This window comes from Porites lutea, chromosome 4 (assembly GCF_958299795.1).
Source record: "Porites lutea chromosome 4, jaPorLute2.1, whole genome shotgun sequence".
Lineage (NCBI taxonomy): Eukaryota > Metazoa > Cnidaria > Anthozoa > Scleractinia > Poritidae > Porites > Porites lutea.
The window spans coordinates 2,810,435-2,838,251 of NC_133204.1; the positions used below are offsets into that span (position 1 = coordinate 2,810,435).

Below are 27,817 nucleotides of genomic sequence, written 5' to 3' on the forward strand. Positions count from 1 at the left end.
CGGCCTTTGTTTTCGAAGAATGTTTTGAAAATCGTCCCTATACATGTTTACAAGTTCTCTTTTTTTAATACCTCGAATACATACAGAGTTTTTGGTAATTATTTTCGACCGCGCTAAAAACCGCTCGTCGCACTCGTGTGGGAGACTCGAGGATACTGTTGTCTGAAGTCTTTGAAAGAAAAGCAGATTATTTTACTCTCACAACATTTTCCGAAAAAAACTTTAGCTTAATTGCATCAAGAAAAGAAAAAAATACAAGAAATACTGTGAAAATCACGTTTTCGTGTGGAAACTATAACATTTTTACGTTTTTATCGTGCTGCTTACCGGAGACGCGGACCAAGGACCAGATTCGCGGACCAAGGACCATCGAAAACGGTCGCCTTTTTGCGAATTCCAAGCAAAATATTTATGTCTGGAACTTGAAACTTCAGAATTATCGACAGGAACATAAAAGCTATCTTCAGGGAGTATTTCAGCTCGTTACGTGAAGATTCGGGTAAGATATTCAAGTTAATGACTTTTACATGCGGACCAAGGACCACATACTGTACAGCTGTAAAATAAGATCCCATTTGTAGAATGGGTCGAAGCTACTTTGGACTTTTAACTACCAATGCAAGGAATAAATACTTACAAGACACTGTTGTGTAATAACGTCGTTTCTTTTTCTTTTCCGGTTGTTTTTTATCCGCGGCATGACTGGATCGGCGTTTTCGCGATCAAGTTTTGAACGGAGCTCTTTGAGAAGACGCAGCCGTTCGGCATCCCTTGCTTCCATGGACTCTCTCAGACGAATAGTTTCAGCGAGGATCTTTTCCAGAAGAGCTACACAATCGTCACCCATTTTGTAGACAGTTATTTAGGTAAGATAAGAAGCAAAAAAGTGAAACAGTGATTGATATGAAGAGGAACGACTCACCGACGATGACAGGGAGTGACAAACTGCAAAATGGCTTTTAAACTACGCCGCCAAGAACCTGCCGCTGTCCCGCCAAAAATGGGGTTTCGTGATTGGCTAAATTTTTTATTTAGCAGGCCGTGATTGGCCAAGAAGTAATCTCCGCCAGATTTGCTCGGTCGGGTTGCCTGACTCGACACGCGTGCAAAACGTCTGCGCATGCGCAAGGTCCCTACTTTCAATAATTAAAATTTGCAAAATCTACCCCATTTAAATTGAAAAACACTTAGGAATGTTTGATATGTTTAATGGTTTGCAGTCGGTTCTAGTATTAAGCACAACAAAAAATTACTTAAACTAACTTAACTAACTGGTAAAGTCGTCCAGTATAAGGTTTTTCCGTCCTCGTTTTTCCACTTAGCATGCATTGGTCGTTTTCGTTGTTCGCATTGACCGAGCTCAGCGACATGATGACCAAAACAGCAACAATGGCTACGGCGAAGTGCTGCCAGAGCGAGCGTGGACTTTCAAACATGATTTTCGCCTTTGGTGCAAGGAGGAAAGTATGTGGTGCAAAAGAGAGAAACTAAAGCAATTAATAAACTTTGTGTTCGTGAAATTCTAAGCTTATCTTTTGTGTGTGGAGCTTACTTTTTTGAATTTCGCGGCCGGAATCTAGTTTGTTTTGGTATCGCGTATAATTTCGATTGGGGGAGGCACCAATCTCGTTCCCAGAGATTGGGGAGGCACATGCAAATTCGCGCCGGAAGCAGGGAAGGCACGCATGCGCACTGCGTTTTTCACGCGTGTCGCCTGACTCTTTCCATCCTGTTTGAAACAACAATGTTTTCTGCAGTTCGATCTATCGTTTGAGTAAGCAAAGTAGTAACCAGCAAAGTAGAGTTTTTTGTAGCCATTCCTACGAGTAGTTATCTAGGGCTACATTCTGAAGCATCGTAAGCTTTTCTACGGCACGACAATGTACACACTGACGAGAGAAGCATATATGCGACAAACGCAAAAAGGACCTTGTTTATTAAAGCGTTGCATGGAAAACGGCTTCTTAACTTACATTTTGCCTCAGTTTGTTGCGGTACTTTCCGATCAAAGGCGTGCGTTTTGAAAAGTAATCATTTAAATATTCAAGTAGTGTGCATTCAACAAAGTGTTCCTACAGATGAGCTTTGGTAATTAAGATTATTGTTTGTTACCTAAACGACCATGTTGAATTAGCCGTGTAAAATGAGTTCAGCTAAAGCGACAGCGGTCACCTTTTGCCTATCCGGCCCGACCACCTCTATAATTAAGCAACGGCCACCAAACATTTGATACACTTAATTACAGTTTCATGGCTTTGTTTTGAAAAGATGCCGCTGAAAGGAAATTAGCCTGTTCCAGGCGTTCAGATTGTGGAGACGTTGTAAAATGATGTGAGCTCTGGCTTGGCGCCGAACTTCACTCAGATCTGGACGCCTGGAACACAGGGGCACCCAACGACAATTTTCGGAAGAATATCTGTTCGGAAGACGATTTGAGATCTAGAATTTTCGGAACATTTGTTGTAAAATTTCTTGCTTGCCTGCCTCTCCTAAGATTTTCGAACATCAAAAAAATGGTCTGAATTGCCTATTTTTAACGGATTTTTACCCTAATCAGGTCACCTAGAATTTTCGGGAGCCTTTTTTCTGGCTGAAATTTTCGAAAAGGTAAGTTTTGATCCCTATAATTTTCGGATCACTACACTTTCAGCTAGGAAATCCGAACAGATGAAAAATTTTTAGGGGATAAAAATATGCCTAAGTCTACCGTTTATATACTAAAATACGTTTAACAATGCTATGTTTAAGTGGTTTTGAACTATATACTCGTTGGGTGCCCCTGTGGAACAGGCAAACCGAATGAAAATACAGTCCGAGATAGAAGGTGATGACTGACTAGTTTTGGAATGTAACGTTTCAGTTACAGACATTGCCCCTTGCTCGTCCTGGCTATATCTCAGATATCTAATACTGCCAAAGATTTTCCAAATTTCTGACTAACCTCTATTCAGCGACCAACCTACAGAAGCGGCTTCTTGCCGATACCCCGAGAGTGGGTGCTTAATAGAGTAATGTATCACATGTAAGATGGAACTCGTATAACTGAGCCTGCACGCAGGTGGAAGAGAAATCAAGAGGGTCGTGAGCTTCCTTCACGGCTTTTTTGTATGGACCGATAGAAGTGACCTGAACCAGGTATCGGCCCGGGGAGAGTACTCCCTTATGTAAGCCATATAGGTATGTACGATGTACCGCCCCAAGGACGGTATGGTTTGTGCGCCGATTTAGTCTGAAAAACGGTATATACTTTGCCCATTTTGGTCTGGAATCGGGTATAGTTTTCGAGGGAACCACAGTAGTGTGTCAATGTATTTGTCGTTTCAGTCCAAGAAATGAATAAGAAAGAAAGGGTAATATGCGAATTCGATGTCTTCTTGTTCTTCGATGTCTGATCTGTCTAATCTCAGCACAGGCAGCCCAAGCGCACTATTTGTGGGTTCGGGCTTCAGAGGTCATTTGGTCGGAATATACTAGAATTATTAGTGTATTATCTGATGCCAAATAAATGCAAAAAGTCTTAAAGATATGAAGTCTTCTTGTTTGTCTATCTTTACTAGTAGCCTTTAAGATAACGAAAATCGATATTTCTTGCATTATTACATGTGATTCGGGCCCTTATTGTTCGAATTTTATCACATGTATTCGAATCTACAACGCTAAGAAAAAAAAAATCATGATCACGCGAAATATTAATTCAAAAAGCTCCCTTACCTTTAGTTCATAGCCACTCTGTGTCCTACGGTCGGTTTAAACGCCGTTTAGTCGACTTCTTTCCATCGAATACTGAACACGTGTTCAGTATTCAGTATTTTCGAATCTACAACGCTAAGAAAAAAAAAAATCATGACCACGCGAAATATTAATTCAAAAATACTGAATACTGAACACGTGTTCAGTATTCGATGGAAAGAAGTCGACTAAACGGCGTTTAAACCGACCGTAGGACACAGAGTGGCTATGAACTAAAGGTAAGGGAGCTTTTTGAATTAATATTTCGCGTGATCATGATTTTTTTTTTTCTTAGCGTTGTAGATTCGAATACATGTGATAAAATTCGAACAATAAGGGCCCGAATCACATGTAATAATGCAAGAAATATCGATTTTCGTTATCTTAAAGGCTACTAGTAAAGATAGACAAACAAGAAGACTTCATATCTTTAAGACTTTTTGCATTTATTTGGCATCAGATAATACACTAATAATTCTAGTATATTCCGACCAAATGACCTCTGAAGCCCGAACCCACAAATAGTGCGCTTGGGCTGCCTGTGATCTCAGTGATGATGACATAATTTCTGTCTTTGTAAACACGTACGTTGCGTTTAGTGACCTCCTCCAGGTCTGAAAACTGATGCGGAAAACGACATTTTTGGTCTGTATCGGGCGGTACACCCCCACCAAGAATTCTCAAGAGTACCCCCTAGGGGAGGTTTCAGTGCCCAGCAGGGTTCGTGAAAATACAGTTTTGGAAAATGCTCATTCTGGCGGGCTGAGCAATCTGGTTAAGGCCAATGCCAACCCTTTCTTTGTCAAGGAACACAATGCTCTCGGAAGGGCTGCGGGAATAACGCTTTGCACTATTACTAAAACAAGAACGGTCTTACTAGTGTGAGTTTCGCTTGCTTGCACAAGATAAGAAATGAGGAGGCGATTAGACCGCGAGTGGTCGTCCTTCTTTCTTTAGCCTGTTCCAGGCTCCGAGACAAATGGGTCTGCTGAAAATTGATAGCCTGCGTAGCAAGCGTTTCCGTTTGGTTTCGGAGCAAAGGAAGAGCGAGGAAAGGGATTCTCGGTTTTGGCCGCTCTCGTTTCATTTCTCGCGCGGAAACGCTTGCTACGCAGACCAAGCAAGAAGCGTTTCCGACATGAAAATTGTTCATAAAATTCGCAATGAGCGTATTCAAAATTATTTTTGAGCTTTATTCTAATGTATAAAAGCAATACTGCTATTGGGAGCAAAACCTGGTCCAAGTAACTCAAATAACCGGTTAAAATAAAAAAATAAGGAGACCTGGTCAAAGAAGGCTACTGAAATCGGATCCGTGGCTCCGTCTTCTGACTGCGTGAAATACTGAAAATACTCTAGCGCCGAAAGTGCTAAAGAGATAATCGAGTTTGAATGTGCTTCTCGCAGGCCTGTGGTAGTATTTCTAAGTTGGAAAGCACACTAACATTAGCACAATACCGGAAATTGTGTAAGTTTGTTATATTTAATTTGGTTCTACGGCCAGGTAGGTTCCATACAGCGCACAGCTTTGAAAATGCCTTTGGGAAATGGAGAAATGCCGTAACATATAATCTTACCCACACTAATGCCGCACAAGAAGGCATTAGGAATAAAATCGTTTATCTGTACAGAGTTCTCAATGTTTAACAATTTCTTCAGGGTATGTGTTATCGAAACCGAGCTGGATTTTGTTTCTTTTGACGATAAAAATCTTCAAAGAGTAAAGACGACGAAAAATTGTTGGCGAACGTGACTTTCCCAGACAAACTTCTAGTGACAGATCAGGTTCAATGTCTGAGTCACAGCAGGGACCAGAAATTTGTCACGTCATTAGTGCAAAGCACTATTCTGGTAGCCTGTTCCCGGGTCCGAGATAGTCGGGTCCGCTGAATTGAGAAAGCACAAACACGAAAATAACTTTTCGCGTGCCCCTTTTTCTTTCGCGTCTTCCCCACTATCTGAGAGCCTGGAACAGGCTACTATTCTGTTAGCCCGCGAATACAGCCTTTTCTCCATGCTCCTCGCCACTTGATACCTTTAGAATGTCCCAAGCGGCCAAGAAGAGCAAGGAGAAACTGCTGTATTCGCACGCTACTATTCTGCCTGCGCCTGGGAAATTCACCCCAAACTATTGTCTTCCCCTGATCTATATAAGGCCTGAATTTCAGCCGCCTCCTTCATTTGCAAAGACACTCGGGCTTATTATAGCGAGCGAAGGAGGAGGATGAAATTCAGTCAACTGATCCACAGCCTGTGTAGCAAGCAGAAAAGCCGCGAAGGATTTCAAATCGACGTTTCCCATTCTTCTCACAGCTTAACAGTCTAAACAACAAAAGCACCCGAAGAACCCGTAGAATGAGTCAGTCATGCGCAATAAATCCCAGGCTACTTGAGCCACGATCTTTTGGGCCAAAGTCACGACACTATTTCACAAACAAACAAACCAAAGCAAACAAAGAATGGGGATTTCTAATTCAAGAATTTATTCTGTACATAGGAAAGAGTAGTAAAAGGAACAAGGTATAGAAAAGAAAATTTAAAAACTATATGCGAAAGAAGAGGCTGGCACGAACTGGGCATTCCTTACAGACACTACTTGGTGTTTTTTTTTTTGACCGATACAACAGTTAGTGAACCTGCTACGTAGAAAAAGTGACACTAATACGAGGTTTAATTGCATGACTTCAGAGGCGCTCATTTCCACAAAGTAACTCCTTAAAAAATACAACAGATGATTTTTATGTTACATAAAACTCGCGGAAGGCTGAAATGCAACAGATAATAAGACGCGACTTACTTACGACGCAAAGACAAACAGTTTGTCAAACTGTTTCTAAAAGCTGACATGAAAACAACTGTTCAGGATTTTTAAAACATTGTCATGTTTACGTTATCTAAACTGGGCAATCATTCATTTCTCTCGCGAGGTTAAACAAGTCCGCGCGAAAAGAGATTCTCGCGCGCGGCACACCTATCTCGCGGGAGAGGCAAGATTGGTAGACCCCTTGGAGAAATGGGACACCCGTCCTAGAATTAGCCTGCGAATACAGTCCTCTTCTTGCTCCTCACTGCCAGGGACTTTTCGACGTTCCGTCAGTTCTCCCGCAAACCTCCCTTACGGGCAGGAGCGACGAGTGATGGCTGAATTCGTAAGCTATCCTAGGCTATACGTACTGTAGATCTGTCCTTAAAAATTGCATTCCCAGAGTCGGTATACTGTTGAGTACGTAATGGAAATCCCATGTTGAGTCAGCTTATATGACACTTCGTCAGCAGTACTATCACATGTTTGTCAATATGTTACCAACAATAAAAATTGGCAGATTTCGTGCATTCTAATATGGGAACCGGCTCTTGAATGTTAAAGGTAAGGACTCTTAATCTGGGCTTGATATGTCCATATCACAGGGCGATAAGTTTTCAGTTGTGTCGTTTTGTATTTCCATTGGTTCTGGTGTTAGATTATCCACGCTTGTATCCAATTCTGGTCTTTTTTCTTCTGGTATACATTCCTTCGTTCTGTTTTCTTGGTCTTCAACTTTTGGTTCTGTAAACGAAAAAGTCATATTTTGAGGCAAATAATTTGTCCAAAAACAAACGTAAGTGACCACGAAAATAATCTACACAACGCCACTTCAGGCCTGGTTCAGACGCCGTACTTTTCATGTGACGAACCTAACTGAATAAGTTCGACTTTGGAGCAACACTGGCGCGACATCTGATTCAGACGGCGTACCGTGTGTCGAACCTAAGTTAAGTTCGACAAAAATTCGACAGACGCTGTCGAACTTAACGCTTTTGCCGCACCAAACTAAAACTGCCGTACCAAATTGATTCAGACGCCGCTCTTTTGCCGTACTTAACTCATCAGTTAGGTTCGGCACATGAGTCGAGCGGCGTCTGAACAGGGCCTTAGACTGCTACCAGCTTATCAGGATTGTGACCATCCAAGATCTGCCTACAGTCAAACTAGCATTTACCCAACCTCTATTAAGCAGTCACCCTCTGTTAAGCGCTCATTTACCAAAGTTCCAGAAAATCATTTCGATTTACAGTGGAACCCCGCCTTACGACCAACCCGTTTATACGACCACCTCGTTATTACGACCATATTCTTTTGATCCAAACGTAAGAAACACTGAGTCATTTTATTTTTGTCCAGACCCTGTTAATGCGACCACCTCCTTATTAAGACCAGAACTTCTTGCCCAACGGTGGCGCATTAACAGTGTTCCACTGTATTAATGTAAAACTGACTTGTACAGTGGAACCCAGTAAACGCGACCACGGGGTGTGGTCTTAAGGCAGAGTTCCACTGTACTAAGCGGTCGCGGTCAACTTTTCCGAAGTCCCATTTTTTCATTGTCATCACCTCTATTAAACGGTCAGTTCGACAATATGTAGCATACTATTGCAATAGATACACTGTTTATGGCTTTTATTAGAGGTCTTTTACTTCCTTTCTTTGTGCAGGAGAGGAGGTAGAGACACTTTGAGGACAATTTTTCATGGAATAGATATTTCGCTCTTTCACTACTTTCATTTTCTTGAATAACTTTTAGGTTTGTCAAACCCGTAGTACAATGTAAGCGGTCAGTAAGCCATTCCCCGAGGGTAATCACTCAATATTGCCTTGTCCCTGTACAGCGTTTTCCCAAGGTCTTCTCGGTCAATGCATTTCGGTGACGTATCTGAGGCGAACGCGCGGCTTCTTCGCTCGGACCACGTGATCCGAAACGCGTTGACCGCGCGGATTAATGAGGCCTAGGGACTAGGCAACGCTTAGTACAGGTTTGACTGTAATTCACATTATACGAAAGCATGAGGAACCTGGATCGAAAAATACATGTAACTAATAACACCCACCTACAGAGGATACATGATTTTCACTGCCATTCTCAGTGGGGGTGGGGTGAGCTTGAGTGTTTTCTTCTGACTTCACAGACACTTGTGCTTGTGAATCTTTCACCGCTTCAGGCTCGGTTCTTTCATTGCCTTCCGCAGATGTCGTCGTATTAAGGGATGAACTTGGGTCACTTGAAGGAGTGGATAGTAACCGGTCCGCAGCCGATTCTATAACAAACGTGGTTATATGGTAAAGAGTTCGCAATTTCAATTGTAATTTGTTTACCTACGAAGTGCTTAAAATTATGAAGAACTCATTGAAACGTGTCCGTGTGTTCCAGATTGAATTGGAATTTGAAAGAGTTGGTTTTAGAGGAGAGGAGAAAACCAGAGTACCCGGAGAAAAACCTCTCGGAGCAAAGGAGAGAACCAACAACAAACTCAACCCACATATGGCGTTTAACCCGGGCCACATTGGATGGAGGCGAATACTCTCATCACGTGAGACGATCAAGTGATCAACCAAAAACTTAAAGGGGCTATGCCACCCTAGTTGTTATCTTTTTAAAAGGTAAAACTTGTCTTCGCATCAATTGAATTCCAAAAATAATGATCCAGTTTCGCTATTCAAGACGATTTAGGCATTGAAACTGTTTCCTGTAGTCTTTTGCAAAGGATGGCAAGGATGGGCGTGGATTGAAACTTTTTTAACGCTACGTGTACAAAAATCACCAAAAATTACACTATGGTCAGTGCTCCCCGATTAAGTTTGCTTACTATCTTCCTATTTTTTCTTCTTTTGAGGGCGAGTAACTGGCAAAATTAAACAAAATGAACTGGACTGCCGTGACACAGCCCCTTGAAAGTCCCTAATGAGGCCGGTTTACGCTCGAGCATCGCTTAGTATCGAGAAAATCTCCTTCCCGTCGAACACGTCTCAGAGTCTAAACGTCTCTACAACTCAATTTTAAAGCTACAAGAAAATGCTGGTTTATGGCAAGGAGGTGTATTCCAGCTTTTCTTTCCTTTTCTTATGGAGATCAACACGTGAAGTTCGATGCTTGAACGGCCGGGCCTTAGAACAACATTACATTGAAGTTGTACTTCTAAAAGTCACCGTTAAATAGGATCACCTAAACATGTATTTCAGATGTACGCAAACAAGGCATTCGGTTGGATAGCCTGTGTTACTTAGCTCTTGACATGAAAACTTTAATATTACCTGAGCCTGTGACTTTAAATAAAGATTTGAACTGTGTGTAGAGCTGACTAGCCTTTTCTCGCACTTTAGAATTCTGCTTATAGTTTCGTATCTAGAAAAAGGAAAAAAAAAACAAACAAGTATAAGAACTTATGGAAATAGGGCATACAAAAGTTGAAGGTTTAACATTTGTCTGCAAAAACATTACAGAGTTACATAATCCATAAACTCAACTTTCAAACATTATCTTTATAAACAAAATTGAATAAATAACTGCGGAGGCAGACCCAGGAATTTTTGGCAAGTGGGGTCCATACATCCTCGTGGATCGAGAGTCAGGGGAAGTCAGTCGGATCGGGAGAAAAGCCGCGACGAAAGTTTCCAAGCACGGGCGGAAGAGCCCCTGGATACCGACACTCACTGCACTATTTCCAAACGGTTAATTGGCCACAAAAAATGCTTTGTATTATTGTGCCCAATCGGCGAACAGCATCTTGCGAGTTCGTTTCGTGTGTTCGTACACGACAGCTATTGTCTCGTCATACTTATTCGGTTCGTTCACCAAGGTTGGGAGATCAAGGGAAACTTTCATTCTCTACTTTCCTAACCAGAAAGGAAGGTACGCCGATGACTCTGGGAAACATTGCGGATGCTAACAGCAGGGCCACTCCAATTTGCACCGACAAAATTCTGTTCCTGACCGATCACAAGGTATCGTAAATAATAGTAAGCTTTAGCATCGACGACGGCGACAGCAACGAGAACGTCACCAATTCAGTGATCAGTTTCAAAGCAGGTCATTAAGCCAAGCCATTGACAGATAAAGATCTGATTCTGGATAGCTTGAGAGAGAAAATATGTTGATTTAACAAACCACAGTGACTTTCTTCAATTTTGAAGAAATGAAACTAACCACGATCAGGAGACTATTTTTTTCATTCCCTTCGCAGATCATTTCTTGCGGAAGTAGGCAAAACAAACGAAAAAAACGCCCCGCATTTTAGAGAGCGGCCCAGAAAAAAGTGTTGATCGTGACCACCTGGTAAACACAATCAAATTTTCATGGTCCAACTGTAGACAATAATAATTAAGGGTGCATGTCCCACTGTAATATCTGGTATCCATGATTAACAAACATACAGAAAAAAAAAAACTGAAGTACTTACCCTTTTGATTGTCTGAACTATATCTGGGTTTTTCTTTATAATATCAGGGTTGATTTCCATCTCAGAGATTTGAGTAATAATTTTCAAGCACTTTGGAACATCCTATAGGACAGAAGAAATCAATACATTAAAGAATACAGACAGAAACAAATCCAGACAATGGTCTTTTTATCATTTGACTGCATGATACATGTTATTTTATTTCAGTAAACTTGATAATCTTAATCTAAAGCACCGATGTTTTCAGGTTAGAGACAAATTAAAAGTAGCACACTCAGGTAAGTGGAAAGCTCTACTTTTAATTTATATTCTATTTTTCCTTGCTTCTATCCAGTGTCTATCTCTTAGTAATTTGATTTATTTCATTTATTTCCTTAGTTAGATTAGCCCCGCTATTTGTGGTTAGAGTAGTCTTGCAAAATTTTCTTTTAAAAATCCGAATCAACAAATTTTTCGAAACAGATTGCACTATAAAAATTAACGCTAAAAAAGAACGACGTTTCGACCGTTCAACGGTCATTTTCAAGTTCAGAAGTAAAAAATTAGCAAGTGCTTATATACGACAGTGAAAAGGCTAATGAGATACTGACTAAAAACTCTAAAATATTTATCTTTTATCGCCTTAGTGTTTCTTTTATCATTCACGATGTAATTTTCTTGTATTGTTTCTATGTAAATATTTTAGAGTTTTTAAAGCAAAGTAAGTGCTCTTTTTACATTATACATGTAGGCACTTTAATAAAACAACAGATAAGGAGCTAAGCAATGCTGAGGGAACAACAAAAACCAAGGTATTGGTTCATCTGTACAATGTACTCACAGGAGCCTCAACAGTAAGAGACATCACAAGATCATAATTCATTTTGTCCAAAATTTCCTCCACAGTAGGCGGTGTGGCTAAAGAAAACATAAAGCACAAATGAATACAGTATAGCATGGTTATTAAAGTGAAATGGTTGGGAAACCCTTTGTTATAGGTTTTTGTTAGCTGTTTTGGACCTGACTGTGCACAAAATTCAATAGAATTCCTATTATTTTGAACTTGCCGACCAACAGAAACATGGCATCAACTTATTCAGTCCAAAGTTGTGAACAAAAAACAAAGGATTGTGCACAGTCAGGGAGCTTCCAACATAAACTACAGCATGGTAGTCTTCAACTTTGATGTTTTTCCGGCTTTCATAACCAGTCTCCTCTACCAACTATGGTATAAGTAAGGCAAAATACATCCCAAAAACAGATGAACAGTAATTGAATTAGTACAGCCAAACCTTTCCTCTCAGACATCTCCTCAAGCCTTTAACCCTTTAAGCCCCAATATCTACATACAAATTCTCCAAACTGATCTCTATATATTTCCTTAAAGAATGAGTTGAGAGAATTTGACAAAAGATCAAAGCATTTTCTCTTAGGTGATCATTTTATCAATTCTCATAACCTAGTCTCTTAACAATGTACGCATATCATTGGGAGAAAATTGATGTTGGTCACTATCGGGATTAAGCTCCACTTATCCACATACAATTCTCCAGTCTGATCTAGAGCTGTATATTTCCTTAAAGAATTAGCTGAGAGAATTTGATAACGGATCAAAGCATTTTCCCTTAGATGATTATTTTATTAATTCTGAATAACCCTTTCATCTTTACTATGTATTAAAAAAATGTAAGGAGAAAATTGATGTTGGTCACCATGCCAAACTTCATACAATTCTGTACTAAGAACATGTAATACACAGGCTTGCTGGCTCTGTCCCTTATTTGGTATCAGACTAACAGTGTAGTAAGGTTGGACTGTATTGTGATGCTGTGCCATCGGAAGTGAAACACAAGTTTGGTTATTATATTAAATTACTACGCTGATAGTCACTGATCAGCGGAGCAGACCAATCACAAGATTCACAAATTCGTAAACTGCATGTGCCAGTCCTTTTTATGTACTTTTTCACAAAAATCTGTGAAAATGCTTCATGTTTATGCTCATTTTGAAACTGCTAAAGCACCCAAAATATTCTTGATTTACATGTACCAGTTCATGTGCTTTTCTTGCCTACATCAGCTATATAAACAGCAAATATACTCACATTTTTTTCTTTCTCTCTCCTTTTTGTCAGCTTCTCTCTGTTTTTCTCGCTCGGCTCTTTCCTGTGCCTTTTCTTTTTCTCTTTCTTGTTTAACCCTTAGTTTTTCTTTTTCTTTTTCCCGTTCCTGTCTTTCTCGTTCTTTCTCTTGTTCTTTCTGTTCCATTCTAGCCTTCTCAGCAGCCTGTTTTTCAGCTTTTCGCTGTTCAAGTTTTTCTTTCTTCTTCTTTTCCTTTAACATTGCCCTGATAAATTACAACAACACATATCAAAACTTAATAAAATGTAATAATATTATTGATCTGAGCATGCAGTCATGACGATTTACTGTCGTTTTGCCTAAGAGTCATTTTGCCAAGCTCCTGTTTGCTAATGTCTCAAGTAGTTTTGCTAACATGTTAGGTCAGTTCCCTAAATTCTTTCACCTTATAAGTGGCTCAGAAATGAGGTATAAACAATGTGTATTTCACTTTTTTGTGTCATGGCTGAAAGACGTATTTGACCAATTAGATCAATAACCAGAGTATAATACCATCAACTGACGTGATACAACTCACTTTGACTCTGAAGATGACTACCACACAGGTTGTCAAAACGTCAGTCACTGTCAACAACAACAGTCCTATTCAGGACTACATTCATCTAGACGATCAAACTCAAACTACTTTTGAAATGACTCCTGGGTTCAAACCTTTCCCGGAATGAGGTACATACATGTGCATGCACATGTTTCATTTCTTTTTTTAGCAGACGACTTAAGACCTAAGTGACCGGAACATTCTTTTAATAGCGAAATAACTCATAGGGGTAACAACTGGTCACTGTAATAACATGTTTACAGTCAAAACTAGAACCTTTCGCAGTTACTTAAGAGCTACACGTACAGAAACAAGGTATTCAGACAGTGGACCAAGTCCTAGATTGTGACCATGTGACCATAGTGACCTTTTTGCAGAACTCTTGTAAGGTAGCTTTTATTTTTAGGATTTTACACAACAAAGAAATTTGAAATATATCTTGCAACTCTTGCAACCCTTATGTTTGACAGAGCAGTGATAACTGAGCAGAAACATTGCTTGTCTGACACCACTATGGCATTACGAGTACTGTGAGGAAAATCACACTTACTTCTTCTCAGCTAATTTTTGTAGCTTTTCCTGCTTTTTTCTCTCTGTTTCATCTTTGTTCTTGTTCTTTTCCTCCTCTTTTTTCTTGTCTATGGAATCTTTGGCTGGTGAGGACTTCTTTTTTACCTCTGTCTCCGCTTGTGTTTTTGCTTTTTTCTTCTTTGGTTCTTCACTTTCAGAGGTGTCCTAATAATACACATACAACACTTCATAAACCTCATTGCCACACTTATTCTACCTTCACAATGGGGCATGAAACTTAAAATCAAGCAGGAAAATGATTGAAAAAAGCTACATAATTACACATTCAATGAATGTGTAAACATGTAGCTTTTTTCTTACTGATAAAGTGGGCTACCATTAATGTTTGAATACATTGTCAGGGTGCAAAGAAAGTCAGTTTTACAGCCTGCCATTCGGCAAGCTGTAGCTAGCACGTACTAGCCCACAAGTCATTTCAACTAGCCATAAAACCCTTTTTGATTAGCAGGATTGATTACAATCCTTCCGTAATTTGAATTTCCCAACAAAACAGCACTTCCCTGACGGACAAGTTAAGAACAAAAATCACTAGCCCGATAGCAAAATCCATTAGCCCCAAGCTATCGGACACGACTTTCTTTGCATGCTGATTGTGTTCAGTGAAAATGAAAAAATAACTACCAGTAGCTGAGTGAAATGATAAAAGAATAAAACTTTAACATTTACCTTGATTGTTTTTCAGAGATTCATGAGGCATAGAAATACCTTTTTTTTTTTTAATACAATAAGACAAGCCAGAACAGCTGCATAAACTTACGGTAATGACAATGATAGACCACTAATGGGTTCTCTGTGCATGATTTTTGAGCCAGTCAAACTTGTGATATTTGCATATTGACAAAAGAAAGGAAACAACTAGAATGATAATGTAACATCCCTCAAGCTTGTTTGAGCATGAGTACATGTAGTCAGCAAATAAGAGTAAAACAAAAAAAAAGTATCTTTCAAAGCCGTCCTGACATTATTTCTTAAGCTAAAAGGCTAACTTGCTTTTAATATTTTTAAATTGATTGTCTCTCAAACTGATGTCAGCCTTGCTTCAACAACATTTTGTTATAATTTAGAGGGCAATGTAATTTCATAACTGCAGCGCAGAAGAACAAATGTTACTTCATTAAACATAATTTAGGAGTCAAGGCTGTAGTTACACGTAACAACTGGCAAATGTCACAATGTCACTGAAATGAAATCAACTTCTTTTAATTTAGTTTTTTTCTTTCCTTTCTTTTATTAATTTAGTTTTTCCTTTCAGCCCACTGTGAAAATAGAAAATAGCTTAAATAGTTATAAGAGCTTGTATTTGTAATTATTTTTGTAATTATTTTTGTTTCAAGCAAATAAAATTTAAAAAAAAGAAAGAAAGAAATGAAATCAACTCAGTAAACACTTGTAACTCAAACCTTAAAATTTTATACAAGAAATGCCCTACACAGGGACTTTGTCTTACGTTTTCTTCCACTTGATCTTCCTCACTGCTGCTGCTGGTATCACTAACAGCCTTAGAAGATTTCCTTTTATTTTTACTCGCTACTGAATCAGTAGATGCTCTTTTTTTGGGCACTGGTTTGTATTCCTCCTGAACAAAGTGGAAACGAGAAATCATCCTCAAATTAATTTTATAACAAATCTAAAAATACTATTTTTAACAAAATTATTATAATTTAGTTCTGTTTTCAATTTCTATTTTGCACCATTCTTTTTGTTGTGAGTGAACCTGCCAATGTTGAATCTGGCATATTCACTACAAAAATTGTTGTGATTCGATTCTCATTCCCTTAAAAAAAAAACATTTCAACTTCTGTCTGTCAAGCATTTTCATGTCTCAGGAATGATGCAAACACAGCAAGATGGTGCAAACTTGTCTTTTATTTTCATTTATTTTTATTTCTCTTTCCCTCATGGGCATTCACTTTGCTTTGTAGAGGGGGTACACCATAATGCTATTGGATGGGATGATTGAGGCATGTATCTCTCGCCTGTTTAAAGAAACTGCTCTGTGACATAGACATGTATTTCAAACATGACTTCTACTGAACAAGTTACACCCTCATTCATCTAGAGTCATCCTTTACCAATAAAACTATGTTTCAAGCCAGTGGAACGTAGATTGCGGACTTCAATACAGACAACTCTCTTAAAGTGACCACTTCTCTAAGCGACCACCTCAGAAGTGACCACTTTGTAAATCACCGTTTTCTTTCTCAGTTAAAATACAGTTTCAAAAACTCTCTTGTAAGTGATCACTTCTCAGATATTTTAAGTGCCTGCGACCTCTTTTAAGGACAGGATTTGACACACTGTTTTGTTTTGGTTTCCAGAAAGCAACCACCTGGCATGATCATGTATGATTGTTGTAAAAAAGTCATTGCTCAAATGTCAAAACAAGTTTAGTTTTTAATAGCCATGACCAAGCTTGCTGACAGATTATGGCAGTTGACTTACAAAAGAGACTGCTGTAGTTCGATCTGTAGGTAAAAAACTCTTGTCAAATTGATGCAAAATGTTATGTACAAAGTTTCTACAGTTTGAAGCTCTATCTGATGTGAAACATTATTGCCAGAGTTGTCTATTTGCCTAATTTTAGCTTGTAAGGTAATAACTTTATGAAATAACGTTAAACAGTTCAGTTTGAGCATGTATTTTCTTGATTTTTCCTGTCAATGACCACCTCCTGTAAGCAGGAGGTCACCTTCGACAGAGTTGACAGTATATTGTTTTAGAGTGTTTCAAGCAAAGAGTACATTCCCTCTGGTGCAGTTTGGAGAATGGATTCCTATTAAAGCAGTTGATAAAAATTCTTTACAACATACTTCCTCTTTGTCATCTTCTGAGCTTTCTTCATCTGGGGTTTCCTCAAAAGGACTCTCCTTATAGAAAAGCAAGGATCCAAATGAATAATGGATAATACAACAAGTTTAAAAATTTTTTCAAGGATGGAACAAACCCTGTCATGGAGTACCAATCAAACTACCAAGAAGGTAACAACTAACAAAACACCATTTGATAAAAATAAAACTTGAGGATCTACCACATTACAATGTATACCAGCAGAAAATCAAAATAAGCTTTTATTAGAAATTCTTATTCTTGAAGCCAGGAAAGTTTGCTGGGGACAACTATGGCACAAAAAAGGGAGCTGGGCAATGAAGTTATTTTCCCTTTAATTTAAGATCCATCATGTGGCCCAAATAACAAATTTAAGGCAGTTTTGTTTTGAAAACAATTTTGCTGCACAGCGTCTGAAGTTTCTAATATTGTCAGTGGTTACTCACATGACTGTACACATGAGCTCTATGATTGGGAAACATCAATCTACATTTGGATAAAGAGAATGCCTAATTTGCTACATAATAGATCTTTCTTGCAACCTAATGTGACCTCCTAAACATTTCTGCCTAATTTCCTATTAGACACTGCAATATTTCATACATTACAAACAGGGAAGTAAATCAAAATAAAATTGAGTTGCAGTGGGGTAGTGAGGCATAATTTAAAATCAGCACAAAACTTGCGAAAATCTTAACTATTCTTTTATCGTATATAGCAAACAGTCTACTAGTCATAGTTAATAAAGTGGGATGGTTATGAAGCCTGAAAGACTTCTTTGCTATACATATTTGTTAGCGTCTTTATACTTGACTGTGCACTATGTTCAATAGCATAATTTTTCCTATCATTTTGAAATTACTGACCAATAGAAACATTACACTAATTTATTCAGACACAATTTGTGAATAAAAAACACAGGATTGTGCACAGTCAGGGAGCTTCTGACATAAACTACAGCACCATTGTTTCCCTCTTTGATGTTTGCCAACTTTCAGAACAGGTTTCCTCTACTACTGTTACATAGTAATCCACAAACCTTTTCAGGTGACTCTGACTTCTCTCGCTTTTTCTTTTGACTTTCTGTTTTCTTTCCTTTATCCTTGCTGACTTTTTCCTAAAAAAAAAAAATCAGTATAAAGCAATTTGCAATTTCCTAGTGTGCAATGTGGAGGCAAATCAAAGTTAAACGTTTGGCTATCAGAACATTGAACTGCATTTAAAAAGAACAAAAACATAAAAGTGTAGGATTTACAAGTTACAGAATTTAGATGTTCAGTGTAAATTTAGAAGTGAACCTTTGCAATGTGTTCTTGACAAACAAATAATAATTTAATTTTCAACCACACAAACATGTATCACCAAGAAAAACCTGTCTTGTTGTTAAAGTTCTTCTGTTGCCTTAGCAAACTCTTGTAAAATCAAAATAATGAAATTGCGTTACTGATTAATTCCAACTTAGGTGACATTCATGACAGGATTTTCAATGGTTTTTACAACACTACATCAAAGCTAACCTTCTTATCAGAGACAGGCTGCTTTTTTTGCTTTGTGGGTTTCTCTTTCTGAAAAACACATGCACAGAAATCTTCATGAGGCTCTCACTCAATAAAAGGTTGGTTTTTTATCAAAGTGTACAAGCCCAATTAATTGTGCAAGTCCTGGATTGATTAGTGCCTATCATGGTGTGACTGACCTAATCAGCTCTAGCCTTCAATAACAATTGCTCATTCAAAGCTCCTTTCACAGCTCCTTTCCTGGGTACAGTTACATCCAGACTATGTTTGATCTCTGCACATTATAAAGCTCCATCTCTAGGCGTTTTTAATAGATCAAATCCTCACATAAAATTTGAACTTTACTGACATTCAGACATTGTGCTTCTCTATACCTTGCAAAATAAGACCTGTTCTTGTTTGATTGAATAAATAACCGTACACCAGGACACATGTCATGATCAACTTAGTCCTTCCAGATCAGATTCACTTTCACTCACTGAATCATTTATTCAATGCGGCCAAATTAATGAAATTTAGGTTAAGTTAAACTCCAGACAGTGCTGGCCAGCTGTCGCTCTCATCAGTGATATGCAGGGGAACCCTAATTGCATTGCAGTGGCTCATGGGTCTTTATACAGCTATTCATCTCTTGAGGTCAGGTCACTATGTTTGCATGGCATTACTGATCTTGCTAGTTTTTTTGCAAGTGCTCCCTACCCTTCCCTCCCCTATGGTAAGTATACATGGTAAGTATGTTAGTTTCTACTGGTTAGCAGTGTGACAGTGGCGACTGGGTGGATGCCACTCTCAGGGTTGTCAAGGTTACACATTTCATTCGGCTGCAGTCCGTGGCTCCACTGGCCACACAGGTACATGTTCCTCCCCCAACGCTCGTCTCTGTGGAAAAGTTTAATCTCACTTGACATACTCACTAATCTGAACAGGTGCCTTTATTCCCTCACAGGCACTCTCACCCACTCACACACTAAGTCCCTCACTCATTCTTTCATACCTGATTTTGTTTCGATTGTTTTGATTTCTTTTCAGCTTTTTGTTCCTCCTCCTCAGATTCTTGTTCTTCCTCTGAATCATCTTTGTTTTCTTCTTCCTCGTCCTCATCTTCTTCATCATCTTCATCTTCTTCATCTTCTTCATCCTCTTCTTGTCCCCTCATTCCCCACTTCACCTTTGGGTTCTCCACAATTTCCACCAATGCCTCCTTAAATCCCCTACGCGAACGGTTTGAGTTTTTTGAAAACTTCTCTTTGTTCTTCTCATAGGGAAATAAGTCTTTGGCTTGCATAACTGCTCTAAAATTGTTAAAAGTTATAAAATAAAGAAAATAAAAAAGTCATCAATATTTGCATTTATTACAATGTGAACTTTATTTACGACTAAGGTATCAAGGTCTACTAGAATGCTAACAGAAAACATTATGTACCCCACAACATTTTACAACTTCAATGTTTCAAGAGTGGCTGAGGAATCACACTTGTAAATGGAAAGAACTAGATGGGTCAAGGTCCTGAGGTCAACTTAATAAAATTTTACAAGTTACAAGTGCAACTATTGTTTTCAGACTCTAAGATCTGGTTCAAACGCCAAACCCTTCATGAACCAGACCTAATACATTGAATTAAGTATTTGAAAAGTTTGGCATCTGAATCAACGCCTGTTTCAATTTGAGACAGCTCAGCCATTCTTCCCACCTAACCCAGCCAGGAATTTTGACTTCGGAGTGACTTTGAAATGGCTTTGATTCAGACACCAAGCTTTTCATGTGCTGGACCTAGTGCATAATTTATTTTAATGTATTTTTCAAGCAGTTTGATTTTGGCGAAAATGAGCATTATCCTCCTTTTGAATTAAGTTTGGCTGGAATTTAGAGCAGCATCTAAATCAGTTCAGCCAGTTAAATAATTTCACTCAGCCTTAACTTGAATGGGTTCGGCGCATGAAAAGATTGGCATATGAACTACGCCTAAGACAATGGCTTCACATGTAAAACGTTTTATTAAATTGATCCCTACTCTGATCACAATCTGTGGCTGTTCTTTCAGAATTCCCATGTTCAACCCCTTGGCCATGCCATGCTGTAGTAATAACTCAACTGAAGTAGTATAAAGTAGCTTACTGGAGTGTACTTACACCATATTTTATCAGTATTTTCCAATTATGATTGCAGATAAGCCTTAACATAATATTGTCTTAAAGAAACACTGTCTTGGATACTATTTATTTAATAAATAAATAAATCTAGGAATACATTGATTGCTTTTGGTGGTAGTACTGGGTACTGAAAAATTTTGTGTTTGAGGAAATTTGGGGAATGAACCATGTGTACAAAGATTTTGTGTCTAAGACTTTTCTACTACATCAACTAGTTCCTTCCATTAAAGCAATGCAAAGGAACCCTTGTTCCCTTGTTATTGTGAGCTGTGTGGAAATGCCGATCTTTTTAGCTGAAACTATCTATAACATACTTAATTCAACTATTTCTAAGTTAAACACATGCTTTATAAGAGCTTGAAAATACAAGACTTTGGTAAAAGGCATTTTTCAACTAAGGATACATGTACATCACTTTCCCAATGACTTAGAATTAATAATAACAGTATTATACAGTTCTACAGCGGTATGCAAAAAAACTCCATTTTCAAAGCATTTTGCTTTGTGACCCCTGTCTTGTGTAGCAAAGGATCAATGTTTTTCTTTCACCCATCAATGAAAGCTTTAAAATGTAAATCAATAACTACTCATGGGCTTTGGCTACTGAGCTGTTCAGAGCTTACCAGCAGCCTAAAACTTGCTTCAGTTCTTTTCCCAACTGAGATTTGCAAAGTAACATTCTCAATTTCTTACAAAGGCTAACTTTTCTTGCACCATGGCTATGTATAACGCACTTGGTTCACTTTAACGTTCTACTCCTTTTTTTGCATACAAGAATGCTATGCAAACAACTCAATGAAAGCAAGGTTATTTATTTATCCCTTCTTATAGACAGTCTTTAATAGGAAAGACAAACACTTGATTAACCACACTTCCACAGAGGCAAAACTAATTCCCAGATCTCTACTTCATTGCCACAAAGTTAAGCATCCCTTTCATTGCACAATCCTGGTCAATGTCTTGCCACAGTACCTCCTCCCAAATCACCTCATTCAATTTTGTAGAATAAAGGCAATTCAAAGACCTTACTCAATAAGGGAAAGTTCATTTAATATGACAAGGGGGGGATGAAGATATTGAGGGGGGGCTCCAAAAATTTTTAGACACCCGAAGGGGGGCTCTGAAAAAATCGTTGTGCTAGGAGGGGGGGTCCAAAAATTTGTATACTTCAAAACCAACACATGACATCATCATACAGATCGGATGGTTTTCAACTCAACAATTTAATGACCTCTGCAACTCAGCTATATCACGTGGTTTACAGATATAACAAATGTAGTCTCAGTAATTATTACAGTCTTGTTCATCCCAAAAATGCTTTAGAAAATTGTATCACAACTGTATCTCAAGTTTGTCATAGTATAAACCATTGAAGACAATAACGGTAAATATATTTAATACAGTCTAGCGATCTTTTTTCAGGGGAGCAAGGGAATTGAAGGAGGAGGGGGTGGGGGGGCTCTGAAATTTTTTCGACTACCAAGGAAAAAAAAAATTGAACCGCTAGCGAGGGGGGCTGCTAAAATTTCAAGCTTCGAGTTTCAATATCTTCATCCCCCCCCCTTGTCATATTAAATGAACTTTCCCTAATGCACATTAATATTCAATCAAAATATTTCTCCATTTCTGATTGGCTAAAATCCCACACATAATTCATCATAACCAGCTATTGTCGACCAAATTTGGGAGAACTTTGCCATACTGAACCGATGACATCAAAAGTGCAGTAAAGTTGCAGATTTTGAACTGTTAACCGGGAAGACCTGGGGACGAGGTTGAGTTGTTTGATGGTGAGAACAAAAATGGCGGACATTTCACTTGTTTCACCAGCAATAAACAGGTGAACTATTGGCTAATAACATAGCATGAATGGCAAGACGACAACTCAAAGGGTGACATCTGCTATTTGGAGAATACTTGCCGAGCGGAACAACCCTTTAGCTCCTAAACTTGCTGATTAACGTGCACTATTGAAGATGAACTTTACAGCACTGGAGGTAAGCATATTTCAGCTTGCTTTTAAACTAGGAATTATTTTGAACGAATAATAAAACAATTGTTGAATTTTGCTTTCGCATGATCTGAAAAATTATGGAGATCGAGGAGGGTGTTATCCATAATTCTTCAAATGATACTCAGCCACATTCAACAATTGTTTATTATGTCAAATTATTTTTCTACAATACCTTTCCAATATCATTACATTACACCTTGATCAACAAAGAACAACATTGTCTCGGGGAAGAGGATCTTTTTTGTCTCTTTGCAAGTGGGAGGGGGTCTGCTCTTGCTGATGTTTAAGTGGATGTGTTTTGCATACATAACGTCTGGGAAATGGCATACAAGTGTTTCTGTATAACAGGTAAACCCAAATTTCACAATATCAAAGTTTGCATGGATACCTTCGACTGCACACAGCTGTTAAAATGGTTGGCATGTCAAGCCACTCAACCATGCAAGCTTGTGTGATTTCTTTCCGACTAATATGACTCCTTAAAAGGGATCAAAACTCTAAGTAATGCTTGTGCTAGACGATAATCCTCCTGTAAGTCTTCTTATCTTGGTAAACATTGCATAAGCACACTTTTTTGACGTGCCAAATTGCCAGCCACATTTGTATCCGAGAAAACAGTTGCACTGCACTCTGTATAATTTGTGAGGACAGCTTTAACAAAAACAAGCACTTACGTTTCATGTGTTCCAAAGAAAAATATTGCAAACTTTTTGGGTGGAATCTTCTCATCTGGTGCAGGAAGATCAATCTGAATCAAGGAAGAATAATATTTAGCAAATCAATTAATGGTAGTTCACTTGAAGGGATGAAGCTGTAGCGTTCTTACCCGGGCGGGCCAATGAGGATATCCACGCATCTTTGCCCATATTAAATCGCCTGGAGAAAACGTCATTGTTTGCCTGTTAATTTGTGGACTATGAGCTTATATAAAAACGTTAAACATATCCAAGTTCGGAAGTTTTTGTAGGAAGTTAGTCTCCTCGTGAAATGCAGTGACACGGTCATGCAGCCAGGCCTTGAGGGACGTTCGTTTGAGTACAAGAGAACTGGATTCTAGAGACTATAAACACACTCGTTGTGTCGTCATGGAACAATAAATCGGAAAAATTTCAAAATGTAACTAGAAACAGGGGCTCGCAAACCCACGCAAAAGTCGGTGAGGCATTGGTGAGGGTTTAGCAGGGGGGTGGGGGTGGGGAGATGGAGCTGATTGGGTGAGTACTTCATTGGGCAAGGAAACCAAGAGGTTTGGCGGTAAAAAGCCGAACTGGATCTAGCCTGGGTGTTAAGCCTTCTTTTATGGGGGTTTAATAGCATGTAATAGGGCAGAGGAGATTTAAGATATCTCCCTTCTTTTTGCTTCTTTCTTCTCCTCCCTTTGACTTTTTCGCAATAAGTGAAATTCAACAATAACTAGGAGTTAATTGACTTGAGCAATAGAGGTCGGGGTAGTGAAATCCTAAAAATACTCCACCTTATCTGAAAAAAATGTGGCACTTATTTCAAGTTTCCTAAAGCAGGTTTCGTACTCTTTTTATCTCTTTGAATTCCATGACTTTCCATGACTTTCTCCATTGCTTTTTCAAGTTTTCAGTGACTTTAGGTATAGCTGTCACTTTCAAATAACTATCCTTGTTTTAGGGTATTTTTTGACCTGATTCATAGTACAACAGATTACACTTTGGTGTCCATCAAAATGTGCCACTTGAACTGTTTAATTACCTCTCTCTATCTTACTTTGTCGGGCCTTGTTTTGACGTCTGTAGTAACTGATCTAACAATCACAACTTCAATTTTCTATGACCTTCCATGACCAACAATTAATTTCCATGACTTTCAAGGCCTGGAAAATGAAATTCTTAAATTTGCTAACTTTCCATGTTATCCATGACCTCGGTACGAACCCTGTAGAAAGGCAAGTGAATTCGACAAAAAAAGTAACCTATTTTTCGTTTTGCGCACAAACTACAAATCAAGAAAGTGATTTTCATGGAGTTTTGCAGTTTCTAGATCCAGGATTTTAGGATTGTAGAATTGATGGAAGCGATCACCGATTGTCACACTAAAGCCGAGTCCTTAACTTGCTCTCAACCTTGAGGACGAGGTTGGTAATGGGTTCATTGCAGGGATTCAGACCCCCAGGGACCCTTCCTCTTGATCCGCCAGTTAGCTTAGCAACGACGACAGCGACGGCAACTAACACGTAAAAAAAAAAACTAGTGGGTTTAGTAAGTAAAACAACAGCTCTACAAGTACATCACACTGTTTGGTACATTTCGTTACCGTCAAGGTATGACTACGATGTGAAATTTCCATGGGACGTTCGACGTTTTCTGGAAGACGCAACTTGACACGATGACTAACTAATTTTACTTCTTCTTTCCAAACTTGGGTGCTCCCCAGACATGACTGCTGAGAAGACATACATTTAAGATTTTACATCAGGGAAGTGTAAAATCTTGCAAGGAGCACTTGGACAAAAATCACCAAAGAGAAGCCGGATCGTGATGTAGATCTATATCAGTAATGTAGAATATAGTGACTGCCGAAAGTAAATACAAGGCATTATATCGGACGACTATGGTATTTTATTTGCCCAATATTTCGTTCCGCAAAACTAACCCCCGTTTCTAAGCCCCTGTAAAATTAACAGTAATGTTGGGCAAATAAAATATCCGAAGTAACATGTTAAAGTGAACTGGAATAAACGCAAATTCATTGTAAGATTAATAGTTAAGTTGTCGCTACCAAGCTCTCTACAGACTGGCAGTGGAATGGCTATGACGTCATTTCAATTTGCGCTTACTTATTAGACTTCGGTGCAAAAAGGATAAGTCGGTGCGCTCTATATTATTAATGTCTCTTGGCAAAAGCGCCTCTTCCAAACATTTCTTACGCAACGACTAAGTAGATATAAATAGAAGAGTCAATAGTTTGCACCACTCTACCGACTGAACACTTTAATTTCATTGTCTTTTTTTCCTTTGTACGAAATGGAATAAACCATCGTTAATGGAGAGATGGTATAAATAGTTTAACTTAATACCTAATTACAAATTAAAAATATTACAGATTATCTATATGCTTTTTCTAATAAATTATTAAGGTAATGAGAGTTAGTTAATACTGCGAAGCGCGTTCACGGTTATACGAAGTGGACCCACCACTAGCAAACCATGCTGAAATGCAACTGAAAGATCCTATTCTCCCTGGTATTCGGCGGACGGTTGGAAGAGATTGCCCGCCGAATACCAGGGAAAAGAGGCCTCTGATAGCAGGGAAGATCCTATTACAGTCCACATATATTTGGCCTAAAAGAGTCTCAAATATCACTTGGTCTGAAGAGCATCTTCAAAAATCTTTAAACAAGTTTTCGTCTAACTGACTTTCTTTTACCTCAGTTAACGAGCAGCCTATATTTTACGGCAGAATAATAATAAATAATTCCAAAATATAAAAAAGCTAAAATTTCTCTCCAGATGTCTGTCCCCCTCCCCCAGCGCTACAATGATGATTCTCAAATATTCAAACAGCTGATATCTTGATATCCAGGATACCAGGCCCCACTTGTTTAATATTGTTCACTGTATAACTCACTAAACAGCAGTATTAGGAAAACTAATAATTGCATTTCCAGTGAATAGTGATTTATCCAGTGGAAAACATTATAACTTTTAAACAACTGGGGGCCAGAAGGTTGTCTTTACTTTCGTTGTTGCATCCACAAAACATACAACCAGAAAGCAGTACATGAAACCACACAGAAGTGTGTATTTCATGACTGAAACAAAAAATTGATAAAACACCATTTTTTTAAATATGAAAGACGCAACTGTAATTAACATACTGTTTCTATTGTATGAACTTTTTTTAAGATGGTAGTATTAAGTGCATTCCATTTTTTACTCTTTACAAAGATAACGCCATGATCAAGAGGTCAAGAGTACTCCTGGGGGATTTGGCTTTATTTCAAAACAACTAAAAACAGGGCTTAGCCAAAACTGACCACTATTGCAGACAGATGCAGGGTTCGTACTCTCCCGAGTTCTTCAAATTCCATGACTTTTCCCATGACCTTACGTTAAGCTGTCACTTTCGAAAATTTCAAAACTTTACTTGTTTTAGCATATTTTTTTACGTTAATGAAACAGTTCTACAGAAACAAACTCTGGTATCCACCAAAGTGCTTGCCGTTCGTGCTGTTTAATTACCCCTCTTTATCTTACATTATCCTTGCTTTGTCATCTGCAGTAACTAATTTACCGAACAAAACTTTAATTTTCCATGACTTTCAAGGACCGAAAATGAAATTCCATGACTTTCCAGGCCTTGAAAACGAAATTCTTAAATTCCATGACTTTCCAGGTAGCCTAAGAAAAGAGGCGATAATTGCCCTGCTGCCAGTGGTTTATTCACAGGAAAACAAAGGTGGTGACGTGAAATGTTGGTTGTTTTCTCCGGGCTACAGAACAGGGACTTACTATGATTTTTTGCAAGAAAATTTCAGCTGATTAAGTTTCGCCTCTAATGGAAGGAGTACTGAGTTTCTACTTAGTTGTTGGAAATATGTTTTTTGTTACTTTCAATTATCTTGATATCCATCATTTGACACTAAATTTTTGACAATCCAATCCTGTCCGATAAATAACGCATAATACTTATCATGTGTTTTTAATTCCACTCATTTCACAATACCTCTTCAACAATTTGTGATTCTGGAGCCCCAAGTACCACTTTAGCTCAAACAATAACTCTTGTTTAATTTATTGAAATAACTTACTCTATCGTTTCACTAAACAAAAGTGATAATTTGACTCTCCATGGATACACAGACACTGAGTAATAAACATTCCTAGCATCAGTAACATATTTATAAGTAAAATGTTACAAAAAAGTCATGTTAGACAGGGCTGTCAATAAGCACTGGGAGATTTGCCCCAGCTACAATAAGTATGAGCCTCTGCTACTTTACAGTCAAAGCATGTTAAGCGTTTCTGTCGCTAGTGGACTAATAAATTAATGAATGGAAAAATGATCTGGTTTGTCTATTCAACAATCCATTCATAAAATGAATAAAGGTCAAATTGGACCTTGATTCAATAATTAAACGTTGATTTGG

General features: G+C 38.5%; 2 protein-coding genes across 7 annotated transcripts in view; both read right to left on the reverse strand.

Annotated features, from left to right (window-relative positions):
* Nucleotides 1–6,195: 6,195 nt before the first annotated feature.
* Nucleotides 6,196–23,723, reverse strand: LOC140935254 (uncharacterized). 4 transcript variants are annotated; one of them, XM_073384795.1, is made up of 14 exons: nt 23,525–23,723; nt 23,373–23,446; nt 19,528–19,825; nt 18,534–18,581; nt 18,056–18,133; nt 17,001–17,057; nt 15,638–15,766; nt 14,150–14,334; nt 13,025–13,266; nt 11,762–11,838; nt 10,942–11,043; nt 9,797–9,887; nt 8,596–8,802; nt 6,196–7,276 (listed from the first exon to the last, which is right to left on the reverse strand). In XM_073384795.1, exons 1-14 carry the CDS (start codon nt 23,588–23,590, stop codon nt 7,107–7,109), a joined length of 1,824 nt encoding a protein of 607 aa, XP_073240896.1. In that variant the 5' UTR covers nt 23,591–23,723; the 3' UTR covers nt 6,196–7,106. The 4 variants fall into 4 exon arrangements, with proteins under 4 accessions (XP_073240896.1, XP_073240897.1, XP_073240898.1 ...); XM_073384796.1 differs by lacking the exon at nt 18,534–18,581; XM_073384797.1 differs by lacking the exon at nt 17,001–17,057.
* Nucleotides 23,724–25,643: 1,920 nt separating this feature from the next.
* LOC140935255 (ras-related protein Rab-27A-like) overlaps nt 25,644–27,817 on the reverse strand; it is a 22,628-nt gene continuing 20,454 nt past the window's right edge. For all 3 annotated transcript variants that reach the window (XM_073384800.1, XM_073384801.1, XM_073384802.1), the window contains exon 5: nt 25,644–27,817. This exon is cut by the window's right edge and continues 1,299 nt beyond it. The gene's annotated coding sequence lies outside the window, so the exon portion shown is untranslated.